The sequence below is a fragment of the Bactrocera latifrons genome, unplaced genomic scaffold, assembly GCF_001853355.1.
Source record: "Bactrocera latifrons isolate USDA-ARS-PBARC rearing strain unplaced genomic scaffold, ASM185335v1 scaffold_346, whole genome shotgun sequence".
Taxonomy (NCBI): domain Eukaryota; kingdom Metazoa; phylum Arthropoda; class Insecta; order Diptera; family Tephritidae; genus Bactrocera; species Bactrocera latifrons.
In genome coordinates this window covers 11,211-35,431 of record NW_017536986.1, presented here as the reverse complement: position 1 = coordinate 35,431, position 24,221 = coordinate 11,211, and the positions used below count along the sequence as shown (strand labels likewise).

General features: G+C 36.4%; 6 protein-coding genes across 6 annotated transcripts; 3 read left to right on the top strand and 3 right to left on the bottom strand.

Moving 5' to 3' along the window:
* Nucleotides 1-351: 351 nt before the first annotated feature.
* Nucleotides 352-1,034, top strand: LOC108971495 (probable 28S ribosomal protein S6, mitochondrial). The gene is made up of 2 exons (XM_018937594.1): nucleotides 352-478; nucleotides 548-1,034. Exons 1-2 carry the CDS (start codon nucleotides 434-436, stop codon nucleotides 944-946), a joined length of 444 nt encoding a protein of 147 aa, XP_018793139.1. The 5' UTR covers nucleotides 352-433; the 3' UTR covers nucleotides 947-1,034.
* An 84-nt stretch (nucleotides 1,035-1,118) lies between these two features.
* LOC108971494 (integrator complex subunit 7) lies at nucleotides 1,119-4,497 on the bottom strand. The gene is made up of 2 exons (XM_018937593.1): nucleotides 2,769-4,497; nucleotides 1,119-2,708 (listed from the first exon to the last, which is right to left on the bottom strand). The coding sequence occupies exons 1-2, from the start codon at nucleotides 4,311-4,313 to the stop codon at nucleotides 1,128-1,130; spliced, it is 3,126 nt and encodes a 1,041-aa protein (XP_018793138.1). The 5' UTR covers nucleotides 4,314-4,497; the 3' UTR covers nucleotides 1,119-1,127.
* A 355-nt stretch (nucleotides 4,498-4,852) lies between these two features.
* On the top strand, nucleotides 4,853-7,489 carry LOC108971492 (nibrin). The gene is made up of 4 exons (XM_018937591.1): nucleotides 4,853-4,961; nucleotides 5,020-5,853; nucleotides 5,921-7,296; nucleotides 7,362-7,489. The coding sequence occupies exons 1-4, from the start codon at nucleotides 4,934-4,936 to the stop codon at nucleotides 7,428-7,430; spliced, it is 2,307 nt and encodes a 768-aa protein (XP_018793136.1). The 5' UTR covers nucleotides 4,853-4,933; the 3' UTR covers nucleotides 7,431-7,489.
* Nucleotides 7,303-8,617, bottom strand: LOC108971493. The gene is made up of 2 exons (XM_018937592.1): nucleotides 8,465-8,617; nucleotides 7,303-8,408 (listed from the first exon to the last, which is right to left on the bottom strand). The coding sequence occupies exons 1-2, from the start codon at nucleotides 8,544-8,546 to the stop codon at nucleotides 7,447-7,449; spliced, it is 1,044 nt and encodes a 347-aa protein (XP_018793137.1). The 5' UTR covers nucleotides 8,547-8,617; the 3' UTR covers nucleotides 7,303-7,446.
* A 317-nt stretch (nucleotides 8,618-8,934) lies between these two features.
* Nucleotides 8,935-10,154, top strand: LOC108971490 (adrenodoxin). Its single transcript, XM_018937588.1, has 2 exons — nucleotides 8,935-9,348; nucleotides 9,409-10,154. Exons 1-2 carry the CDS (start codon nucleotides 9,170-9,172, stop codon nucleotides 9,746-9,748), a joined length of 519 nt encoding a protein of 172 aa, XP_018793133.1. The 5' UTR covers nucleotides 8,935-9,169; the 3' UTR covers nucleotides 9,749-10,154.
* Nucleotides 10,155-12,770: 2,616 nt separating this feature from the next.
* On the bottom strand, nucleotides 12,771-23,385 carry LOC108971507. The gene is made up of 3 exons (XM_018937622.1): nucleotides 23,118-23,385; nucleotides 20,765-20,982; nucleotides 12,771-15,374 (listed from the first exon to the last, which is right to left on the bottom strand). The coding sequence occupies exons 2-3, from the start codon at nucleotides 20,825-20,827 to the stop codon at nucleotides 13,644-13,646; spliced, it is 1,794 nt and encodes a 597-aa protein (XP_018793167.1). The 5' UTR covers nucleotides 20,828-20,982; nucleotides 23,118-23,385; the 3' UTR covers nucleotides 12,771-13,643.
* Between the last annotated feature and the right edge of the window lie 836 nt (nucleotides 23,386-24,221).

Here is a 24,221-nt window from a genome sequence, read left to right as displayed (position 1 = left end):
AACTTATGTAATATCGATCTGAAATTTCACGCACGCCCTTTTGTCTCTAAGATCATTTGTCGGAGTTGACGATATTGGGCCACCATAGCATTTACAACTATACAATCTCCAAACAAATTGTTTAAACTGGATCACTAAACTATATATGTTTATACAAACTCGTTGTCTTTTACACAAGGTTTAACGATTAATTTTGCTTATAAAAGATAATTTACAAATTTACAACGGTGAATAATACAATCATACATTTTGTTACATTTTCCGTTTCCTTTTGGCAGTTTGCTTTWCTTCCCAATTTACCCACAAATTAATTAGAGAAAAATAAAGGCATGGCATCACTGAAATAATTTTGTCTTTGAGGTTACTTTTCCACTTTGTACACTTTCATAACACAGTGCTCTTCAAAATCGACAATTTTTAGATTAAATTAAATATGCCTTCCTATGAATTGGCAGTGGTTTTGAGACAAATGTCCAGAGTAAGTACTTCTGCATTAAAGTTTTTATACATGACAGCTTATTCACTTCTTATTTTCTTTGACGTTTAGCCGGAGATTGTTTCTGTATTGAAGCGCACGGCCGGAACACTTTTAGACAAAGGCTGCGTAATCAGGAAATTGGAGAATTTAGGTACAAGAGCGTTACCGCACAAAATCAGTGAACACGGTATAGTGCATCGCGATGGCACCTATTTCAACATATCGTTTGATGCAGCACCAACGAAAATAAGTGATTTTATGGAGGAGTTTGGACGTGACATTGACATTGTACGACGACGTATATTTAAGATAGAAGAACCTGAAGAATTCCAATGCACACTACATGAAGAAATGTTGCCACCGGCCTATCGTAAGGATGTCCAGGAAATGATAGATATAGCGAAACGCAAACAAAAACGCAAGTTCAAATACAATTCCGGCTTAGATTATTATCCTTTCCAAAAGTAAGGTGTCCAAATTTGAAACAATTATTTTTTATTATAATTATTAAAGTTGTTGATATACAAGTAAAATAAAAATTATTACGTTCTAAAAACCAAAATAACTGAAATATTTCAGTAAACTTAGAGCATTTCTTTCATACACACTTTATTTTGTTTTGAAGCATAATTTAGTTAGTAAACTAGTTCTAAAATCTACGTGTCTGACCAGMTTGCGCTGATGTTGAYGGTGCTGGTGCTGTTGCCTTTGCCGGATCTTCTAACAAACGAACGAGCATCGAGTTTTTCGGCCCCGTACACCATGTGATGCCATTCTCATCGATCACATATGTCTCCAAGGTAACCTGCCATTGTCCCCCACTTGAAATTGGCAAGAGAAAGCTGCCAGTCAAGAAGTCACGTTGTGGTTTAACTGTTTGTGTTAGTGTAACTGTATCAGAAGTTGTAGATTTAGGTGTTTCACTTGCAGGACGAGGTGTAACCAGTTGTGATGTTAGTGTCAATTGTACGGCATCTACACTACGATACATGGAACGTCTCTTACCATAATGCTGAATGACGCCTTCTACTTTAATTACTAAATTACTGCCTGATTGTACAAGCACTGGTTCACCTGGACTACGKGGCTGCGGGCTAACAGATAATTTAATCTGTGTAGATTGCAAGACTTGAAAGAAGTAACGTGGTAAGCATAGTGGAGTTTTAGTTATCAACTCAATTTCACTTAGTATAATTTCTAAATGTCGATTACTTATAGTCTTCGCATTCGATGGTTCCTGTGGCAAATTGCGTTGCATTTGCTCCATGCGGTGGCAGCAGGCTGCAAAGTAGCGAGTTTCTGGACACTGGCCATTGGTCAAAAATGCGGGAGGATCTGAGGGCGTAGCAAAACAAATCGTCTCAACAATATGTGCAAATAAAGCACATTGATATTCGGCTATTTCCAAAAACTCTAATGTTACTGGATCGGCATCGAAAGCAGATTTATAAAGGCGTGAGTATGATTCTTCACAACTTTTCAATGCCTTCACTAGTTTGCGCAACTGATTGGTAACATGCCCAAACTTTTGTAAGTAATCACGAGAGCTTTGCGCTAAACTTCCTGCAATTGCCGGTGGTGGTACAATAATCTGTGCATTTTTCACTGTAACTGCCATGTAAAGTGTCTGCAAAAATTGTGCACGCAGCTTTAGATACTCCAGCTGAAATGTAAGTGGATTGGCTGGCGATGAACTAGCACGCAAACTTGCGAGCGCTTGCCAGTACAAATTGATTGCAGATTCCAAACGCTGCATGAGCGGCATCTGTTTTAGCACATATGTAGATTTTTTAGACGACTTATCTTCAGACTTTACGCTGGGGGGTAAAGGAGCACACTGTTCATAATTGTCGCGCATATATTCATATTCCACACCGTAATTTAATATACATTCGGCTTTTCCCATTTGTGCTAAGCCCATCAGAAAGAAATGTAGCTTGTCCACAACAGTGATCTGGGATATTTTAGAAAACATATGTGCAGCAAGATAGTGCTGACCGTAACGGCTTGCCGATCTTGCTATACGATATTGATTCCAACAATTTACTTTGCTACAACAACGTTCAAAGCATTCCATTACTTGCTTGGGTATAAAACAACCAATCATAGACTGGAGAGCGACGGAAGCTAAAATTTCAACTGAATGCAATTGATCTTCTTTTGCGCCAGCATCCATAATWGCATTCAGTTTATGTAAAATAAAAAGCAGACGATTTAACACTGGATTATCCTGTAAWGTAAAAACATTTCTAGTATAAGGTTAATAAAAAATATGCACATACGCACTTACGGTTGGCTCTCCACCTGCTACTACAGGTTTGCCTGCTTCTTCACTCGCAGCGCTCGCCGYTTCAATCTTTCCTTGCGCTGACAATGCAACCTGTGCTGATGTTGATGGCTGCACGTCATCAATGTCCATGGGTTCTTCTGTACTCAAGTTTTTCGGTGCGAATTTTCGCAATTGAAAATGCGAACCAAGAGCRCCTAACGCATCGCACATCATTTCAGCATTCCGTGGTGGATATTCTATCTCTTCGGTAATTAARTCAGCCAACATGTTAACAAAATCTGTGCCGAATTCGTTGTTTACACTGGCAATTTTAATACCACAACAAAGTATTTTCTTCAATTCGCGTTCATTTTCTTTTTCGCCTACCATACAGAAAATTAAACCTTCCATGTGTATATTTACTATTTCCATAATATTAGATGTAATTTGTTTGTCGCCGCCCGAATAAGTCAGAAGAGCGGCTAAGATTGACATTGCTTGAATGGCGGTGGCATAGTCATCTAAGCAAATGCACGTAAGACACAACTCCGTCACTGATTCTTGCTCTTCGTTTAACAATGCATGACAAGTTAGTGGACAATCACATAGCTTAAGTAGTATATTTAAATAAAGATATTGTTCTCGAGAATCCTCACAACCTTGTGCCTTTACTAAAAGTTCTCTCATTGCCTTCTTTGGCCAAGCATGTACACACTGTGGATCGGCCAGTTGGGTGAGTGATTTCAATACTTGCGCTCGGACAGGTTTTCGTTTATCTTGCAAAAAGTCAAGCAACAATTTTACTTGATCTGGTACACCGGTTAATGTACGGATAGAAAGTTGGGTCAGTGAATCAAGTATAGCCACCACGAAGCTTTCAGCAGGGTACTTTGGTAACAAATTGAGACAAAGATCTTTCACCAGTGATGATGTGTTGGAGTCGTGATGCATGTGCCTTAAGACTGGTATGAGCTGTAACTTCATCGGAACTGGTATTTGTAATGATTCAATCATGTCAGAAATTTTAGCGCACATACAAATAGCGAACGAACGTGATTGTGCGGCAAATTGACCACTCGCATATATTGCAGCTTCCACTTCTACAGTATCATGACTGTCTAATGCCCGACGTATAGCATGATGTACTTGCTGTTTTTCCGGTATCACACGTGACACAGCGCCCAATGTGCGTAAAGTTAATGCACGCGCAACAGGATCGTTCGAGTGTATAACCATAAATATACGTTTAACAAACGCTTCAATATTCAAAATTTTATCTAAATGATTTTCACTTTGTTGGCATACTCGTAACACCCAAAAGCGCAAGAGATTCGAACCGTTCCAAAAGAACTCTGCCAGTTTCAGAAATGAAGAGTTTATTAATATTGGAAACGGATACTTTTCGAATAGTCTTGGAAAACGCACTATGGCTTCGCACTGCACACCTAACTTTGCGGAACGTAATCCTTTATCCAGTTCGGTCAACACGGAATTGGCATCCTGTTCGGACTCATTGAGAAAATTCTCGTTGAAGAGATTCACTCGAACGCCCGATAAAGAGGACATTTTCTATTTCTATTAAATTAATAACAGTCAGTACACAAATTGAAAAGAATTGTTAAATTTGCTTGGCTTGCAACAACTTCTAAGTTAATAAACAAAATCACTTGCTCTACTGACAGCCGGAAAAACAAACAGTGTTTCTTCTTTTTATATTACTTTGCGCACTAAAGGCCTATGCACACACAACTTTCACGTGACAACGAAGCTCAGAAAACAATAATATGACACAATGAGCATTTTGCTTTCAATGACTTCGCGTCGAAAACTTTTTATATGAACCTATTGATAGAGAATACTACTTCGAACTTTTCTGTCACAGCAAATGACAATCACAACGTGAAACAAAAGTTCTATGTGAATTTTACAGGTACAGTTAATTAACTATATAACCAATAAAATAATATAAATTTGACTAAAATGCCACTACAAATGGTTAAATAACTTTTTAAAAATTTACATATTTAAAAAAATTGTCTGCCTCGAAAATAGTTTTCCCCCCTCTACTGAAAGGTTTGGCATTACTGTTTTTGTATAAATTTATATGTTTGTGTTTTGTATTTGAAATACATTCATAAATGGTTGTTTGATATTTTTTTGCAAAAGTGTAAACATTTCACAACAAAATGTGGCTTTTAACAAACGTCGCAACCGGTAAGTCTATATACACTCCTTGGAAAAGTAAATATATTAAATTAAGGTTTCTAAATAGGCAATGCACTTATTGTCATCAATGAAAAGTCTAAATATGCTGTTGGCCGAGTTGGTGCAGATTTAGTGATATGCGACGACTCTTCCATTAGTCGTACACATGCTTTTCTACATATAACGCAAACTATGACTGTAGATAACGAATATCATAAATCCATGGAGTTGTTAGAACTTGAAGATGCTGGCTCTAAGTATGGAACCTTCCATAATAATGGTATTGAGAAAAATGTTGCTGTAACTAAACAAGAACGTATCCCCCTATCAGAGGGTGATCGCATACGTTTTGGTGTTTTAAAGAGCATATGGTCAGTTTCAAAAATTACACMCATTATTGCAATATCCGCATTACCTGTTGAAATTAACAAACAACTACAACAATATATTCAAGTTCTTGGAGGCAGCATTTTAACAGGCTGGAAGGATACATATACGCACTTAACTTTAGCAGAGATTAAACTCATCCCCAAGCTCTTGCATGCCATAATAGATAAAAAGCCCATTGTAACTTGTGATTACTGGTGTAGTGTGGTGCAGGCTGCACGCCGTGGACGGCGATCGTTGCCTAATGCTGGATCGTATATGCCACCAAATCCTATGAATTTAGATTTGAGCTATCGTGAGGAAAGAAAAAGTATTTTTAAGAATTTAACATTTGTATTTTTAAATGCTCGTCACTTTAATATATATGCCCCGATTGTGGAGAAGACCGGTGGTAAGAGCAAACATTTAAATGTAGGAATACAAAAATCATTTCTGGTCAGAAAAGATGTCGTTGTTATTCAATACGTGCCATCCACAGAGTCGCAAAGTTCGCAGACCGTTAGCATTATCGAAGGTAAGAAAAAATAATTYTTATGCGTATATATAAATGGAAATTGAATAATGCTACCTTCTTTTTTAAGATTATCTTAAGCAACATTCTCGACGTACTATACCTGAATATGAAATCGGTTTCGCAATTATACATTGCTCAACACAAATATATTGCAATCCAAGTTACAAAGAAGCGGAAAACTTAGATTTTGAATCAGAATCAATTGGATCTGGTGTGTTGCAGAGTTCTGGTAAACAAACCGATTRCTCGAACACTTTAGTAGGTGATGAAACAGAAGTGTTTATACCGGAAACTGATCACAAAAGCACAGCTAGTACACATTTGACAGATAAATCCGCTATTGAACTCCCAGCGACCGGAGCAGATCAAACCGATTCAGTAACCTTAGAATCACAAACATTTGAACAAAAAGATTCATTGCCAAGTGATGTAGTGATGTCTTCGCTTCAAGTTACCGAAAGTGTACAAGAAGTTAATAAACGAAAGCGTACGCGAGGAATTAAACAAATTGTCAATAAAGATAATTCTGAAATGAATAGTGATGAAGATGATCTATTCAGCTTTGCCGCTAAGAAGGTACATTTGGAAGATAAAAAGACCTCACCAGTTGGGCGTGTGACGAGACAACAGAGAAAATCGATAAGTTCTCCACTTTATGAGGGTGCATCAACTTCTGTTGCAGCCGCTTCTAAGGAAACYCCTAAATCCTGCGATAAGCAATTGCCTATTGCAATAAATAAGAGGTCAACTAGACGTACGATTATTAATATGTCTGGCTTCCTAGAAAAGTCACAAGTCCCCAATTTAACTCTGCAGAAAACAGTTGCAGAGGTTCATGATATACCAACTGACAATGATAAGTCGAAGCAGGGAACGAAACGCCCACGTATTGCTGTCTTAGATAACAGCGATGATGATGACTTATTTTGCTTTGGTGGAAAAAGTAATACAAAAGAAGAATCAAATCTTGCTAAACGAGCGCGTGCTGATGATAACGGTGACGATTCAGCAGAGGATCTATTTAATTTTGGCGGTGCTACATCCGAAGATCTTAATAATCGAGAAGATGTTATAGACGTCGACTTAAATAAGCAATTACAAGTTCAGAAAAATAATTCAAAGCCAATAGTTATGCCAAAACCTAAACCATTGCCAGCGAAAATTTGCGTGGCTAATTGGCTTGGAAGTTCATTAAGTGCTTTAAGTATCAAACCCGATCAAATGAAAGATGAAGTGGACGCGGGTTTAAGAGAGAACAATGATTCAGGTGTAGAAGGWGATAGTAAAGAGAATGTTGAGCTTTGTAAAGGAGGATGCGTGGTGACTACGCTGGACGTAAGAACACAAAATCGAGAGAGCGAATGGAGCAGAAATACGACTATTTCCCGAAATGAGGATTCTAATGTAAATTCCACAACCAAAAACTTTAAAAAGTTTATTAAAGTACGTACGACTTTTTTTATACAACATTTTATTATGCACATGTTTATAACAGAAATTATTTGCAGAAATTTCGTCCACAAAATCATAAAGTGATTGCGACTATTTCGTCCACTGTATGCGGTAAATTTGTTTGAAATATGTATACATATGTTATGAAATTTTGTTTACAATAAATTTTCTAAATATGCTTAAAGCTTTTTTGTGATCATTTGCCAATAATTTCTTTTGGAATAGACGCGTCGCTCCAATCCACTCATGAGGCAATATATCTTTAGTTATGCTCTGTTTTAGAGACAGTTTCCGTGATACATTTTCTCTTACGAYAAAGCGTTTCGTCGTTTCAACATTTGCTAATTCTACATCGGCATTGAAAGTTTTCGTTTGTGTTGAGGGATTAGTAGGTCTGGACACCTCTGTGCCTACATCAAGGGATTTTCGCCCTTTCATCGGCTTCAAAGGTCGAACTAGTATCTGCAGATTTGTTGTTGGACTGTTTACGAAGGTACTCTCTGCATTAGGTACATCCATTGTTTTGTTTTCTGAGAAATTTTCCAATTTCTCCGGCATATTTATATCATACTGCACACTTTTTTCTGATAGTGGAAATTTCTCGCGCATCGGTCGCAATTGATTGTAAAGTTCAACACACTTATTACCCAATAATGCGCTCAGGCTATATAGTTTTCCTAGCACTGCCAATAGAAGTATGATTGTATCCATAAAGAAGTTATTACGAATCAATTTGGCGAAGTATTCAGCAGCTTGTAGGCAACACTCGCGAATGCGCCCATACACCCCATGAGTATTGAGTAAACGTATTAGGACATAATCGAAGTTATTTTGTGTTGGCATCTCTACCGTTTCGGCGGAGTTGAGCACGAAATCAGGCAAAGATCCGTGAAAAAGCTCAAGTTCTCGCGTGATATCAATGCGAAGCAGTCGACATGTAGCAGCATTACATTTTGCAACCGCTCGAAACCCCATCATGCCATGAAATGAATTCTTTCGACGTGCCATTAATCTTCCCAACAGAGCAGATGTCTCGGCGAATTCAACTTCTTGTGGACGATGTCGTCGAAAATATTGTTGAATTGCCGTCTGCAAACGACGAACTGCAAAAAATTCCTTATTGTTATATATTATAAAATGAGACTGTCGCATGGTTTACCACTTGGTGTATTCTTATTTGGAACAGTCACTGTGAGTTGAGGAGGCTTTTTTAATTCAAATTCGTTCCAGAGATCGGACATTTTAAATTTAGGAAATATGTCAACAAGTTAATTTGTATGAAAGTTTTGAAACTAGAAATCTATAAACTTAACAGCTGTGTTGGAGAACTACAAGAATTATTCAGAGTTGCCCATTCATTATTAAAAATTAGTCACAAATCATTAACGTGCTGGCATATATTATAATATCTCCGAAAAATATCGTAAAATAATTATATAATATAAAAAACAAATGCGAATCTAACATTTACGTTTAAAAATCCAATATACATATATATAATAGAGCATGGCAATTTTTGTGTGATAGTATATTTTTAGGATGAAAACATGATGTAAGCCGTATTTCTGGTAACCTTTTCAACATATGCTGTACTGTCAAATAATTGTCACTGGTAAATTTCGATGTTCAAATGTGCAAATGTGTGTTTCTGTTTAATTTGCTGCTGTAATCAGGTATCGTGCACTTGATTCCAAAATAAGTTGATTGCACTCGCACATCAACGGGTGTGTTTTGTTCAATAATATTTATATATAGGGGTTACATTGATAAAAAACAACGTAACAAAACAGGCAACACCCGAGCTTGATTGCAATATCGAACGAGCAGACCCTGCAAGTCTTTCATACACCATCGAAGTGATATTATGGCATTCGCCCAAAATTTAGTCAGGTGCACCATCAATGCTGCCGTACTCAAAAGTGCCAGAAGCTTTTCAAAAAATTCAAGTAACTTTAGCTTACTGCAAAGACGTATTAATCTTAAATCGATAACGAATCAACATTGTTTGCGAACATTTTCTGTTGGCACACAACTTCACCAAGAGTAAGTTACTTTTATGATTACATTAGATGTTTATTATAATAAATATGGAATTTTGTTTAGTGTGAACGTTACATTTTTACGCGCAAATGGCCAGAAAATACAAACAAAGGGAAAAGTTGGTGATACCTTATTGGATGTGGTGGTTAATAATCACATCGATTTGGACGGTTTTGGCGCATGTGAAGGCACACTAACCTGTTCGACATGTCATTTAATCTTCAAAACAGCAGATTTCGAGAAACTGCCAGATAAAGCTAGTGATGAAGAATTAGATATGTTGGACTTAGCTTATGAACTTACTGAAACTTCCCGGCTAGGTTGTCAAATAACTCTTACAAAGGATATGGATGGGCTGGTTGTAAGTGTGCCTGCAACAATAAATGACGCGCGCAGTGCGTAACCAAGGTTAAGCACTTGTTAAACTAATTGCACACTTGACGAAACAAATTAACTGCACAAACATAGAAACACTTTTTATGTATATATAAAACCAATTGTAATATAGCATTGTGATAACATCAACAAAATGTGTTCGCCGCGTCTACGTCAAATAAATTGACGGATGGCCCGGATGTTGCTTGCATAAATGAATATAATATTTGTATATAAACCAATGCATATTGTTAAAGTCTCCGAATATACGTATGTGTGTATGTACTTGCATATAAATAGCAGTTTAAATCTTTCCAATCCCAAAGAAAACTAAACCAGTAAGAACAAAACAAAGTAAGTGCAAACAAAAAATGTATACTAATTTTAACTGATTATTTKTATAAAATAAATATCTGCTTTAAGCGAAAATTAAAAAAAAATTGTTTGTTTTTTTCTGTTTGAACATTTATTACAGCGCAGTGTGAGTGATTTGCAAAATTCCTATACATATTTACATGCCTCAATAGTATTATTAAAGTGGCATAAAGGAAATTATGGTTAATTTGTACACAAGTTGTAGTGCGTTATCAGGCGAAGATAAAGAAATTTTTAAGATAACATAATTGCAATATTGAAGCAAAATATCATACTGGAAATTGTCTATACGCTCGGCGGTTCTTATCAAAATTAAGTCTGAATAATTAAGTTAAATTTGCTAAAAAGGGGATCAATTATGTTGCAATTTATAAAAACAAGATAAGCGATATTTTTCCAACAAGGCATGCATTAGGAAATCGCAACATCATTGTAAACAATAACCTTGAAATGGAAGCTTATCTAAATTAATGTAGTTGTTGTTCAAGCAAATTCTTAATCATATACATACTGATTAAGAGTTCTTCACTGCTACATTAGGGTGTGATTTATTATTAATAAATAATTCTGGGCTCTGGAGTTCTTCAAATTTGAATACATATTAACATTTGAATATATTTACGTAAATTGTGAATGTGCATACATATATGTACACACAAATGTAAGTGATATTATACATTTACATACATATATAGTATATGTTTGTGTGCATATGTTTGTTGAGATTTTAATTGAAAATGAACATGCACATATTACTTCCTTGTAAAAACAAATTAAGTTAATTGCCTACTATTTTTTACATATTAATTGTACATTAATTATAATAATAATAAACAACAGTTTCTGATAGTAAACAAGTAAAAAGTGCTAAGGTCGGCTGAAATAAAACATTTGTCCACTTTATCAGTTTTTTTAATGAATTATATGTATATTCTTCTGCTTCTTTACTAGCGTAGACACCGCTTACGTGGTTATAGCCCAGATCCCATTTGATCTCTCCAACGGAATGAAGGTCTTTCTCTTCCACTGCTGCCCCAGCCGGGTAGTGCGTCGAATACTTTCAGAGCTAGAGTGTTTTCATCCATACTTACGACATAAACTAGCCGGCCTAACTGCTGTTCTGCTTCTGCTTAATCAGCTGAACTATGTCAATGCCGTCGTATATCTCATACTGCTCATACTGCTCATCATGCCATCGACTTCGGTATTCGCCGTTGCCAATACGCAAAGGACCATAAATCTTTCGCAGAACCTTCTCTCAAAAATTCGTAACGCCGACTCATCAGATGTAGTCATCGTCCATACCTCTGCACCATTTAGCAGGGCGGGGATGATGACTGACTTGTAGAATTCGGTCTGTATTAGTCGTGAGAGGACTTTACTTCTCAATTGCCTACGCAGTTCGAAGTAGCACCTGTTGCCTAAAGTTATTCTGYGTTGAATTTCGACGCTGATCTAAACAGCTCTAATTATAACTACGATCCATTCGAAGCACCTCACATAGCTAACTGGTGGATAGCCTTCTCTCGCTTGTACTCACYTAGTGTTTATTGTTTTTAAGGCCTTTTAGTTCCTAAATAAAAAAGTCATTATCTTCTAGAATGGCACAGCCTTTTTATGTTCGTGAAGTTCAATATATGTCATTTATTGTGTATTGGCCCACTGTTTTTTTTATCGCACGAAAAGGAGGAAGAAASAAGGATTTGCCTTGAAATTTTGTGTTTCCAAGAGAATTTCGGCTACGGAGTAGTTGGAAATGTTACAGAAGTGCTTTTATAAGTGTACTTTATCATGAAAAATATATTCAGGGAAAGTCGTGAAGTCATTGAAAACTTGTCTCATTCGAGTCGTCCATTCACACCTGCTAATGAAAATATAAATGAAAAATATAAACAACAGTATTTGAAAATAGTCGTGATGGCATCAACGATATAACAGATGATCTCAAAATCTCTTATTAATTGTTTTACTGTTTTGGGTATGAAGCTTGGACTCGCATATCGTCTGTTAATGACGATAATATCAAAAAACTTAAAGAAACTCGACACATTTGAGTTAATGTTTTGGGTATGAAGCGTGTCAATGGTGAAGTCGTACCAAAAGACTAGAATCTTTTACAAAAGCGACATCGAATAGAGGTTGCAAAAGATATGGTGAAGAGACGTGGATGAAGTTAGATTAGATTAGATAAGAAAGTGAAGATTGCACTGAGACTTAAGTTCTATTGTGCCCTCTCCTAAGTAAAAATGTCTCAAATAGCCCTAGCACATTGATAAGTTCCAATATACTGCTAGGTATTATTGAGATGATGTGATCCCTATTTGAGAACATGGCCTTAACTCTACGCCTACAGATTGCTGGTCAGTCTTTTAGCAGGTGTTCTGGTTAGACTCTAACTCGCCGAACCGGCAATTTGCACAAAAAACTAGGCCACTATTATATAAGTGCTTCTTGAGCTTACATTGCGTCCAGTGAATGGCGCTCCTAAAATGAGCTGAAACGGACAGAAAATCAACAAAATTTGCTGATTGCAATTATTACAAGTGTTTAAAGGCTATAATAAAGATTTTTATTAAAATACGTGAAAATATAGTTTTTTTGTCAGTCCGAGATAAATTGAATCAGATGGTATATCTGCAATAGGAGCAACGTAATGAAAATAACAACAACAACCCTTTCATGTCAAATACAAATTTATTCAGGTCTATTAAATAAAAATAATTTAATATATACACAAGTTGCTACGTTAACTTATTTGTAAGATTTTTTGATTTTGTTTTTGCTCTTCTCCCCTCTCTTTTCTTTTTCACTTATCTCTTTTCTATTTCGTATCGCATAATTCATCAATTGCTGATTAATATTTATATATTTATATTTTATTTTAAAATTGAACCTTAGGTTAAACGACTGATTTGAGCCGGAGCATCGTACCCAYGTACGTCACACCCCAGGCGTTGAGTCGAAATTATTCAAGCATTTATTAGGGAAGCCTAACAACATAATATTAAAGAGACTGTGTCTTTAAAAAGTGTTTATTTCTCGCGTTTCGTACAATATGTAGATAGAATAAATAAATAAATTAAATAAATTAGAAGCAGTGAAATATCTATAAATTAGGTTCGTCGGATTTGGTGATGGGATGCTGAATGGGCCGCAACGAGTTTACACCCATCCCAATATGCATGTTCGATTCGGTTTCCGCCTCCGCTGGCAGTCGTGCAAATAGAAACTGGTGTAATCGTGATTGCGTCCACGTACCATACACAGACATACGACCGCACGATCTCCAAAAGGAACTTTTCAGCGGATATCTGATTTGTTTACCGTTCGATTGTGCTCGCTTGTGTGTATGATTTAGCTTTTTTATGTGGTTTGATGTTATTTGATGTGTGATGACAAATATCGTTTCTGTATAAGCGTCAGTTCGTCTGCTCCAACCACTTCCGACTGGCAACCCGACCGTCTTTCTTAACTTTGAGCAGTGTGAGTGATAGCAGGCAGTGGTTGTGGTTGAATTTTTCGCTTTGGGCATCGAACATTTTCCTCAATTAGTTAACATACGCCATGGAGGCACCTTTCCGATCGAAATGCCGTACTCGCACGAAGAGGAATGCAGCGACTAGAGATGCTACTGCTAGCACCAACAACAACATTACTAGGCCACCGACGAAGCTCGGCACTGACATACAAATCGTTTCAGGATCAGCTGATCGTGCCGATTGTATGACTACGGTCTCATTGTTGGAGTTATTGTTGAGCGCAAAGTTGACATCGCCAGGCGCCACCACTTGAATGGTTCGGCTTGTGTTCACGTCGGTCATCTCCTGCGTGTCGCGCTTGTAGATACGCGGTTTCACCACAATATCTATCGTATCACGTCGTCTGCGTACGCCACGCAAATCGTCAAGTCCTTCAACCGAACGAGGACGTCCACCYAGTGACACTAGATTACCACCCTCGATATCGTCTTTACGCTTCACAGTACTATAGAGACCAGGTTGACCAGGTAATGGTGGCGGTGGCATATGCAACTCGTTGGAGCTTTGTGGTGTCGCTTGTGAACTTTGTAACCCAGCCTCGGGTGTGGTGACGCCGGCAGTTTGTGCTTGAGGTGAGGGCACTACATCGGGTTGATTTTCAGAGTAGGCACCGGTGGCATCAGCAGCTTGGTGACGTGGATCTGGATAGGCAGCTGGTGGCAGACCACCCAATTGGTAATCGTTGCGATCATATGGTTCTGGTGCGCCATATTCTGCTGACAGCGCGTTATTGCCAATTTGTGGTACACCGTATTCACCACCTGGCAGTCCAGGTCCACACTTGGGTTCGGGACAGTTATAACGGCAAACTTGTATTACGCACTGGAAGTGTACATTCATAGAGTCGGGGAATTTGAATGCTTGGAAGTAGGCGAAACTGACAACCGACGCTGATGGCCCGAAATTCTTAATCTTCTGGAATTTGCTCATAATCTTTGGACGTACCACACAACCGTTTTGATCGACCAATTGTATGGGTGCACGTTTGCCATCATGAGCTACACAGTTGCGTACCAACATATCGAATTTGTTCTCATCGTCTTTAATAGCCAAAACCATCGTCATAGTCTGACCAATTTTCACAATTCCTGATACTTCAGAAGCCCATGGACCTTTGCCTACTTGAATTTGCATCCAACACTGTAGATTATCGCCGAGGAAATTGGCCGTAACCGCATGCAGCATATCAACTTGGAAYGGGCGGAATGTGACGGCTTTTTCGTAAAAATCGTACCATGTGCAACGCAGTTTTCTGGCYTGATCCCACACCTCTTGCACATAAGGATCATATTGTATGATAATCGTATTCTCCACATAACTACCCGAAGGCGTTGGTGCACCGTAACCGGCCGCATTGTGATTAGCTGAACTGGTCATGCCGCAACTATTGAGGAAGATCTCAAAAGTGGCGCTCAARTGACCAGTACCAGGTTTCAGATGCACACAGTGTGGATCGCTATAGAAGCCCTTCGAAAAGATCATACCATAGAAGGGACGATCGAATTCGATGTTAACACGCATGTGTGTCTTTTCGCATTGCACCTGTAAATGTTTGATTTGCGGACTATCATTGGTAGCGGAGAGTGGCCAGGCTTCGTCGGAGATTTCGTTGCTAACACCRGCGGGTACTGGACCTTGTTGAGCGCCATAGACAGGCGACGGTGCAGGTGGGCCGTAAACGGATCTATGTTCCAATGGTAAGGATGCTGAATCGACGTGTGGTCCCTCGCAGACAACGTCCTAAGTGAAGTAAAAAGAAAATAAATATTAAGTACTGATTACTAGGTTAGTTAAGAGAGGGGAAATGGAAATGAGCAATAATTTATTACTACGTTGGTAGATTTATTTGGAAAATTTGTCAATTGAACGCATGAGCCCTCAAACGTTCGGTTTTAATCGCTACCAGTTTTAGCTCCATCTCGAAAGTGCCATCATGAGATCAAAATTTATCTCTTGAGGATCCAGCGCTWTAATAAACTAACTAAACTGAATTATTCCACAAAAAACAATTGCGAAATTTTTATTATTATTGAAACAATTCTATAACCTGAACAAGGCTTTCCAAAAATCGATTTGAAATTTTGAACACGTCGTTCTCTGCAGCTTATATGATGGAAGCGCCGAWATCGGTCGAACCACTATAGCATATAGCTGCYATACAAACTGAACGATCAAAATGAAGTCCTTGCATGAAAAGCTTTTCTATTGAAAAATATATCATCACAAAATTTGGTGGGACTATTATTCCTCCGGTCATGATAGCTGCTGAGATAGCCAATAGCGCCGGAAAGCAGTAAGCGCATATCCCATTTAGTCAGAGAAAGAACCTGTGTTCATTTTCACGTTGCACGACTACAACATATAGTTGGCCTACAAAGTGATCGACCAAAAGGACGTATTCAAAAAATGAAGTTGATAGATGGAAACTTCKTTATTTGCGATTTTTAGCTCCAGTGCTTTCGAAGACCACGCGTTTTCTTTTTTAATTGATAATTATAAAATATATATTTTTTTTATTTTTTTGGCTTTAGTTGTAAGTCTATTTCAAAATTATAATTTATTAAAGATTAAAAAACTCCTCTTTGATCTCTCTATTTTAATCCTTGCCTCGTTCGTTTGAAAATTACTCTTTTAGTTACTGGGTTCTTGTATAAAGGTATACATTATACAATTTCCTTCTTATATAGTATGATAGTATGCATAGAAAAGCATCAATAAAAGCTTTGAAAGGGGTTTAGCCCCACATATGTAGTGAAAACCAGCCAGCAATAATCGGATGCCGCATATGATGATTAATATTAAATATCCCATAAACAGTATTATATGTATATCTTGCTCTCCGTAGAATTAAAAAATATGTATATATAAATATGTAATTGGATTAACAATTGTTGGCAAGTCTTATAAAAACTACTWCACGCAAGGAATTTACAATGCAAATTGATATGATTAAGCTGTTAACGCAGCGTTTACTGCCGGCATTGCAAAAAAACCGAATTTGATTGTTTCAAAGTTAAATATTCGGAGCGAATACACGTCAACTTTTCGACTAAATCATTATGGTTGCGTCACCATGTGTACTTATGTATATGTGGTTATGTATTTGCTTATGTACATATGTTGAARAAGAGTAATTCATAAATCAAATTTTGCTGACTGTGAAAATGGATATAATTTTTTGATTAAATCACCATAACATCGGAACACATTAAAACACGAATATATGTATGTACACATATGAATATGAATATGTGCATACATATATACATGTTAATACCAAACGCACATATCTCATACTTTTAGCACAGCATTTTGGTGTTACTTTGGGGCAAATTCGCTACACCTCGCTGACGAAAAAGTTACAAAACACCAAAAGAAAACAAAAAGTTATGACTTCAACACAACGTCACATACATTTAGCCCAAACTTTGGGTGCACAAAAGGCGCTGTAATCGCCTTTTTCGGTTGCATAACAACCAACAGCCAACGAAACGAAAAGCTTCAAGCTACACTAATTTTGCTGAGTTGGATTTTAAATACGCCATAAATAAAAACAATTTTAAGTGCATTGGTATGTTTGCATGCTATGTGTGTGTACGCAGCTGCGTTTTGCAGGCTACAGGTATTCTTCCTACCGAGAAAACAGATTAACGGACGCTTGCCAACTTTTTTTTGTGGGTACAACAATCAACAAATTAAAGCGAAAGAGGCGAACACCGACGAAAATAACGCGGTGTAAAAACCCAAAAAGTATTTTTGTCATACAAGTATKTACACATGTACGTACATGTTTACAAAGTACATGCAGCCATGAGTAGATGCAACTGAAAGTAAACATTAGGGTGGGTTTGTGTTTTGAAATGTGAGTATAACAAAATGGTAAAATTTTTGGTATCCACGGTTACTCTAATCTTAATCAGCAATGAAAATATTATATATATTGTATTTCTCATAGCTACCTAGCTAAAATATCCAGCAACAACAATTTTATAAAAATGATGCGTATTTTTTCTAATATTTTTTCACGGCTTTACTAAATTACAAGTTTCAATATTATTTATTTTATATTAAAAAAATTTGAATAAATACGTTTTAACCAAATTTTATAGATACATATTATTAAAGTGTTGCTCTCAGCTACGACCCACCTTAATGCACAAAAGTATTATACAACATTTACTTCAGCCCTTTCTGGCTATCCCGCGTAGAGTTAATGCACAAAAAATACGGTTATGGAGGCGATTCGAAGTGACTGGCGCTGAGACTACAACAACAATACATGCATAAATGTGCAGTTACAAACATATAAGTTCATATTTATGTAGCAAGTCGACTGAGTTGTTGTTCATTGTTGTTTTGACTGTGAAAATTTAAGCCGAACATTTTGTTAGGAAATCGGTTACAATTTTACTGGAATATACGAATGAAGCGGATGTTGTGACTTTTGCATCTTGGCTTAAAGGCACACATACTTACATACGTACGGGCGTTTGGGCACATATACTATATGTATGTGGGCACAAGTGAGTCGCACATAAAATACCTTGTSATTTTGTTGGTATGGGTGCGCATAAATTGTGGCTGGCGTTACAAATTTTCGGTCTTAATGTCGGAATGTTAAAAACGAAAGTTGTTTAGAGCGAAAAAGCGCTTTAAAGATAATTGAAAAAACAAAGCGAAGAAAGATGAAAATTTATGAGAAAAAAAGCCGAAATAATGGAAGCTGCGAGTTCAGTTGTGCTTCGGTATGAATTTCGAAAGTCAAATTCGACAGAACTCGTTACATAAGCAAACGAATCCAATACACACGTGAGTATATACATATGCATGAAAGTGCACCTAATTTGCGTAAATGGAATGTATTATTGGAACCAAAATGATGGTCACTTTAATCATCGAAAATTTTTGTAGGCTTTCGAAAAAATTTTACATGCGGATAAGAGGTTGGAAGTTTGAATAAGACTCTTTAATTCATATCGGTGTGGACGTCTGAAGGAAATATTTGAAATGGTAAGATGCACTTTGAAATAATAGCAATTACGTTTAAATCTACTAAGGCACTTTTTACAGCCGCAATGAGGAGCAAGTTCATTGCTATTATCATGAATAGCATATATTAACCTTAGACGGCATCGTTTATCGTATTTTGCTGATGCTTGCAAAACACGTTCCTTAGTTGTGTAAGGAAAACTTTTTTTATTTGTCAATATATGTATCTTTCAAAACTTGACATGGAATATTCTCCAAGGCAATGGTACAATTTTCGAACAAAAGATCGAAATCGAAATTTCGCTACCGTTATAAACTTTCTTATAAAAAAAATCTTTTAATTTGCGAAGACTCTTGTAGAACGTAAGTGCAGAGGCGCAGATACTAACCATAATGCATCGCGCCAAATAACTGATCGGGCTCTAATACCATTATAAATCAATGCACATTGTAAAAGAAAACAGAAATTTTCTTAAATTTCTGAATTTCTGAATTTCCGCTTGCGTGCCTAAATTGTAATTAGCAAATTGGGAATAAAAACAGATACATATGAAGATGCTTGCACATATACGCTCGTGTATGTACAACAAAATCGCTAGCTAAGCAATACTGAAAGAGTCTGAGCTTGGCTTGTGATTAATAAAGCGCGAAAAATATCTGCAGAAGAAAGTCAAAACTTGTAAAAATTAGAGCATAACTGCGCTGTGGCGCTAAGCAACTCAACGAATCAACGAATGGCAAAACCGGCAAGTGATGTATACGAATTCCCACATGTCTTTGTCTGCACATACAAAATGGTATTGTGTGTATGAATACATTTGAAGCATGAAAAATAAAATAAGTTTTATTTTATAAAAAAATAAACAAAATAAAATAAAATAAAATAAATAAATATTATATGAGTGTAAATGTAAACTTGTGTGTTACCAATTAGAATAATAATTGCTTACAAAGCGATTTTCGTGTCTACTGAATTACAGATGAGCTTTTTGCATATTTATGGATTGAGCAGCTATTACTTTAATCTTCTTTATTCATTACTGCTTATTTGCATACGAGCATGCACGCACACACGAATGTATATGATAATATATCTCAGAACAATCTCATTCTGCAGCTTCTAACATTTGCCGTTATTCGTGGCTATTTGACGGCGTTCAAACATGTAGAAAAACGAACTTATTTCCATTCGAACATTATGAAACACGGCTTACTTGCTTATATATATGTACAAATGTGCATCTTCGTATCGGCCATAAGCAACAATCTCTGGTTGCCACTACAGTGTACCTTACCCTAATGTATGTACATACATAGGTAGTTAAGTGTGTAATACTGCATTTCTGCATACACAGAAGATTGGTTGATTGAAAAGCTGAATAAAGCTGATGACCTCTAGTGACCAAGCAAATAAGTTTGACACGACGGACCGAATTTCAACATCTGTTGTTGTTGTTATTGTTGTTGCAGCGGCAGAAAAAGTCCTGAASTAATTTCGAGGCATGGTATCAGGTTGACAGTTCTTGGCCGGATAAAAATCCAAGTTCGTTCCGGTTACTTAGCCCGACTGTCGTGGGAACCGTCTCATCTCAATATCTTTAATGGATCGACTCAACATATTTTTGGCATTGGGTCTCAATATCTCCTATGGAAGTTTGTCATTGCTAGACTCGTGCCAAAATACCTGAATCTTTTACATAAGTGAATGGTGGTGTCAAAAGAGATGCTTGACAACGTAGCTAAGTGCCTTACATTCATCAAACATAAATTTAATGGAGACGAGAAGTGAGTTTATGAATATGACGTCGAAACTGTCCAACAATCTAGCAAATGGCGCTCCAAAAATTAATCGAAACCGAATGCACAAAAATTCTGTGAAGTTACATCGGTCCGAGTATTTTGGCACATTGTGCTTCGATGGAGAAAGATAAAGTAGATGGGCATTGCCAGCCACCTTCTTTTCTCCTGTTTTTTATTGCGCTAGCAGCTCATAGCAAGAAATAAATCCCATATTGAACTTATAAAGCCTATTAACTGTTTTTGGGGGCATTAGATTGTGAGGATTGTTAATTTTTTGTTCCAACTTCAAATGTTTCCACTGAATTGTCATCGGTAGATGTGTTAAGAAATATTATACTCACCTTAGCTATGAACACTAAACAGAATAAAGTTGCGAGCACAGAAGGCCGCAATTGTCGCCCCATTTTGTTGATTTTACTGTGTTTTGGTTTTGTTGAGATTTATTATAATTTTTATGTGTAATTGTAGGCTTTGTTCAAATTTTAGCTGCACTTCTCCGACATGCACATATACCCGACAGCGTGGCGGAAGGAAACCACCGCACCGTTTAAGGAGTTAACTGAAATGAGAAATAAGAAAATAATGCTTATAATAAATTTAAATTTTAAATAAAAATTATTAAAATTTTAATGAAGAGAAAAGTAAGCTACTAAACTATAGATAAAGATGATCCAGAAATAAGTTTTGACATTATTACATATATATTTTTTTTCTAATATGAGCAAAATTTTAATATTTTTTATTAATCAAAAAAAGTTGCAACTAGGGAAAAAACGACTGGAAATCTCACAGTGATTAGATAATATTTAAAAAAGAGGCTTTTTAAATAAAAACAGATCAGATTCAAAATTTCAAAAAGTGTTATATGCAGCAAAAGGTAGAAAGAAAAGTAGATGCAATAAAAATATATTTTCTATTAGATTTAGAACAGTTTAAGTTTCCAAAATAATAACTCAGCTGCTAAAGCCGCATTTTCGAATTTTTCGATAAGATTCCCCCATTTACACTTCAACCAAAAATACATGCATCTTCAAATATTTGAAAATAATATTTTTTCATATATTCGTAAATACCATATATCCAGCTAAATTTTTGTATGCATTTATATATATGTATGTACATATGCATATCATATATATAAAATATGTAATCAATTGCGAATAATATTTTCCTTAGCTGAAATCWCGTTTTGCGGTTTGGCATTCACATTGTGAATACGTTGAAAAATTTACCGTTGCACAAATCAAATGCGCGTTGTAGCGACAAAGTGAGAGCACTATGGACCACTTTCTATTTTCACTACAAAAACAATACAATGTACGTGTATGTATGAATAAGTATGCAGCGTATTCTACGGCCTTCGACTAACTGAATGGTAGACGACTTAAGCTAAATGCAACAAACAAAACACGAACTGAGCAATTTAGTTTGTAGGCAATTGATAATACAAACAAGCCAGTTGCTGGCACAGCATACATACATACACATTCGCATACATGCATGCGCGTGAAGGCAAGAGTGTCTGTGAATTGATGCTGAGATAAGGTCTCAACAATGTAACACTCACAACAACAAAAGAAAAAAGTTAGCCACTGGCTTAGGGTAAACATTAACGCCAACGCGAATGTCAAGAAGAGCTTGAATGAATGAGCTTACACATCAAGTTGCATAGCTGACGCATTAATGAACGTTGACTTGTTGTGGGTATGCGTAGGTCACTATAAGCCCTATGCGTGTGTTTATAGATGTGCACAAAAATTTATACACAAAGATTAAGTTAATTATGAACCAAGAAGCTTGTTTTTGTCATCAAGATCGAACTTATGTCTTATCACCCTAAATGTAGGCAACAACTTTTRGCAAATTATCTAATTTTTCAAAAATAGAAATTTTGCCGATCTTGTTAGGCGCTGTTGTAGTTGTGATTTGTTATTTTTAGTTTTCAATTTCCTCTCTGATGGGAACTGTTAATTAAACGTWGCCCTCAGCTATTTTAGATTGTGTTTAAAAACAAGTAGCGACTATAATTATCTGTTTTTCTTTAATGTCGTCTTGATTAACGCAAGAAAGACATTTTCTGACCACTGCTGAAGTCTCAACACCTTTTATCATATTTTTGYTATATTCTCGGAAAAACTTTCTTGAATGATCACTTTATAACTTCTGATCAAATATATATTAAACTGCGCGCACAAACCGARTCGTTAAAAAACTTTCCGTTATGTATGTATAATACATATCTTAAATAGATGGGCACAACCTTTTTTTTTATTTTGATCGTGAGAAGTTTGATCTTCATATGTCAATTTTTGTATCTTTGTTTCTATTAGCTTTCTATTGACTGAAAAGGAGCCTATTTTTAAGACRATATTAAAGAACTGTATTGCAAATACTTTTTGATAAGTCCGGGTCACATTGGAGCAAAAAGAAAAAGTTCTAGTTAAAAATTAGCTTAGTCTTTGATTTTGGCATAAAATGTCTCATTATTCTTGCATATTGAATCGCTGAAACAATATTTAATTTTAAAAGATAAAAGATCTAAGCAAATCGCTTTCCTTTAATTAAATTTCGACGTCAAAACATTCAAATTAGCTACACTGTACAACAGAAAATAAAGATTTTGTTTGAAAAAAAATTTAAATAAAGAATTTAATATTGTTTATTATTTCTATTACAAACAACACACAAACTCACTTTTAGGAATCAGTATATATTTGTATATATTTTAGTAATTATAATTGTATTGTTTTCACTTCACATTTGCGTATTGTGCGACATTTACTTATTAAAATATCAAGCGGTATTTTCTTGTTTTTGACAACACGTGACACAGAGCAATCAAATCTAATCAAATCTACATTTTATTGTATATTACAGTTGTGTGTGTGCACAAATAATGGCAATGCATCCGCTAAGCGCGTGCAACATGCCACGACAACGACGACACAATGCTAACAGTCACGGAATGACTAACTGGATACGCACAGTTAGTTACGGCTACAGGCTGCAACTCTACCCACTGACCGACCGACCGACCGACCGACCGATCCGATGCGGTATTGAACTGGCGATGCTGCGTACGCGAGCAAAATAAAACACGAAGAAAATTCAATAAATCTGTAGCAAATGCACATGTGCAACTGAAGGCGCTTAAATAGACATGAGTATATACAAAGMTGCGTTAATATATGCATGTAAATATAAAGACACAGGAAAAAGCGCAGTAAGACACCAAAGAAGATGCATGTAAATAGAAAAACAAAAATAATAATAAATGAAATTCATAAAAGAAGCATATGCCACAAAGCTTACTTGGCCCCGAGCCACATATATGTAGCACTCTTATACGCAACGACACACATACATACCGTTAATGATAGGTAGCCATGTATTCAAATATGCATGTCTGAGTATGTGTGTGCAACTGAATTTATTTAAATATAATTTTTTATATTATAGTGTACATGTGTGTGTTTGTTGTGCATGCTGAGGCATGCTGAGTGAGAGGAATGTCACTTTCCACTTGCGAAAATCGGTGAGATGCGACGCATCTGCTTTGGCCAACCAGCTAGCCAGCCGGTTGCAGATTCATCGCGCCGCTAGTGGGTAGCCTATATGTGTCGTACATGGCGTATGGGTAATGTTGTGCCAACCTGTTTTGTAAATGTGTGTATTAGACGCTCATACATACATATATGCATGCTATTGTCAACAAAATAAATAAAGAAAGTCGAAAAAATGTAAAAAGCAAACTATGAGCGAATTCAAACACATACACACAAATTATATATATATATA

What these genes read in the sequence shown, in the direction of transcription:
- LOC108971495 (XM_018937594.1), top strand. Translation starts at nt 434, where the DNA reads ATGCCTTCCTATGAATTGGCAGTGGTTTTGAGACAAATGTCCAGA. An exon ending in TTTTGAGACAAATGTCCAGA is followed by an intron (nt 479 to 547) that starts GTAAGTACTTCT and finishes TTTGACGTTTAG; the next exon opens with CCGGAGATTGTTTCTGTATT.
- LOC108971490 (XM_018937588.1), top strand. Translation starts at nt 9,170, where the DNA reads ATGGCATTCGCCCAAAATTTAGTCAGGTGCACCATCAATGCTGCCGTA. An exon ending in GGCACACAACTTCACCAAGA is followed by an intron (nt 9,349 to 9,408) that starts GTAAGTTACTTT and finishes AATTTTGTTTAG; the next exon opens with TGTGAACGTTACATTTTTAC.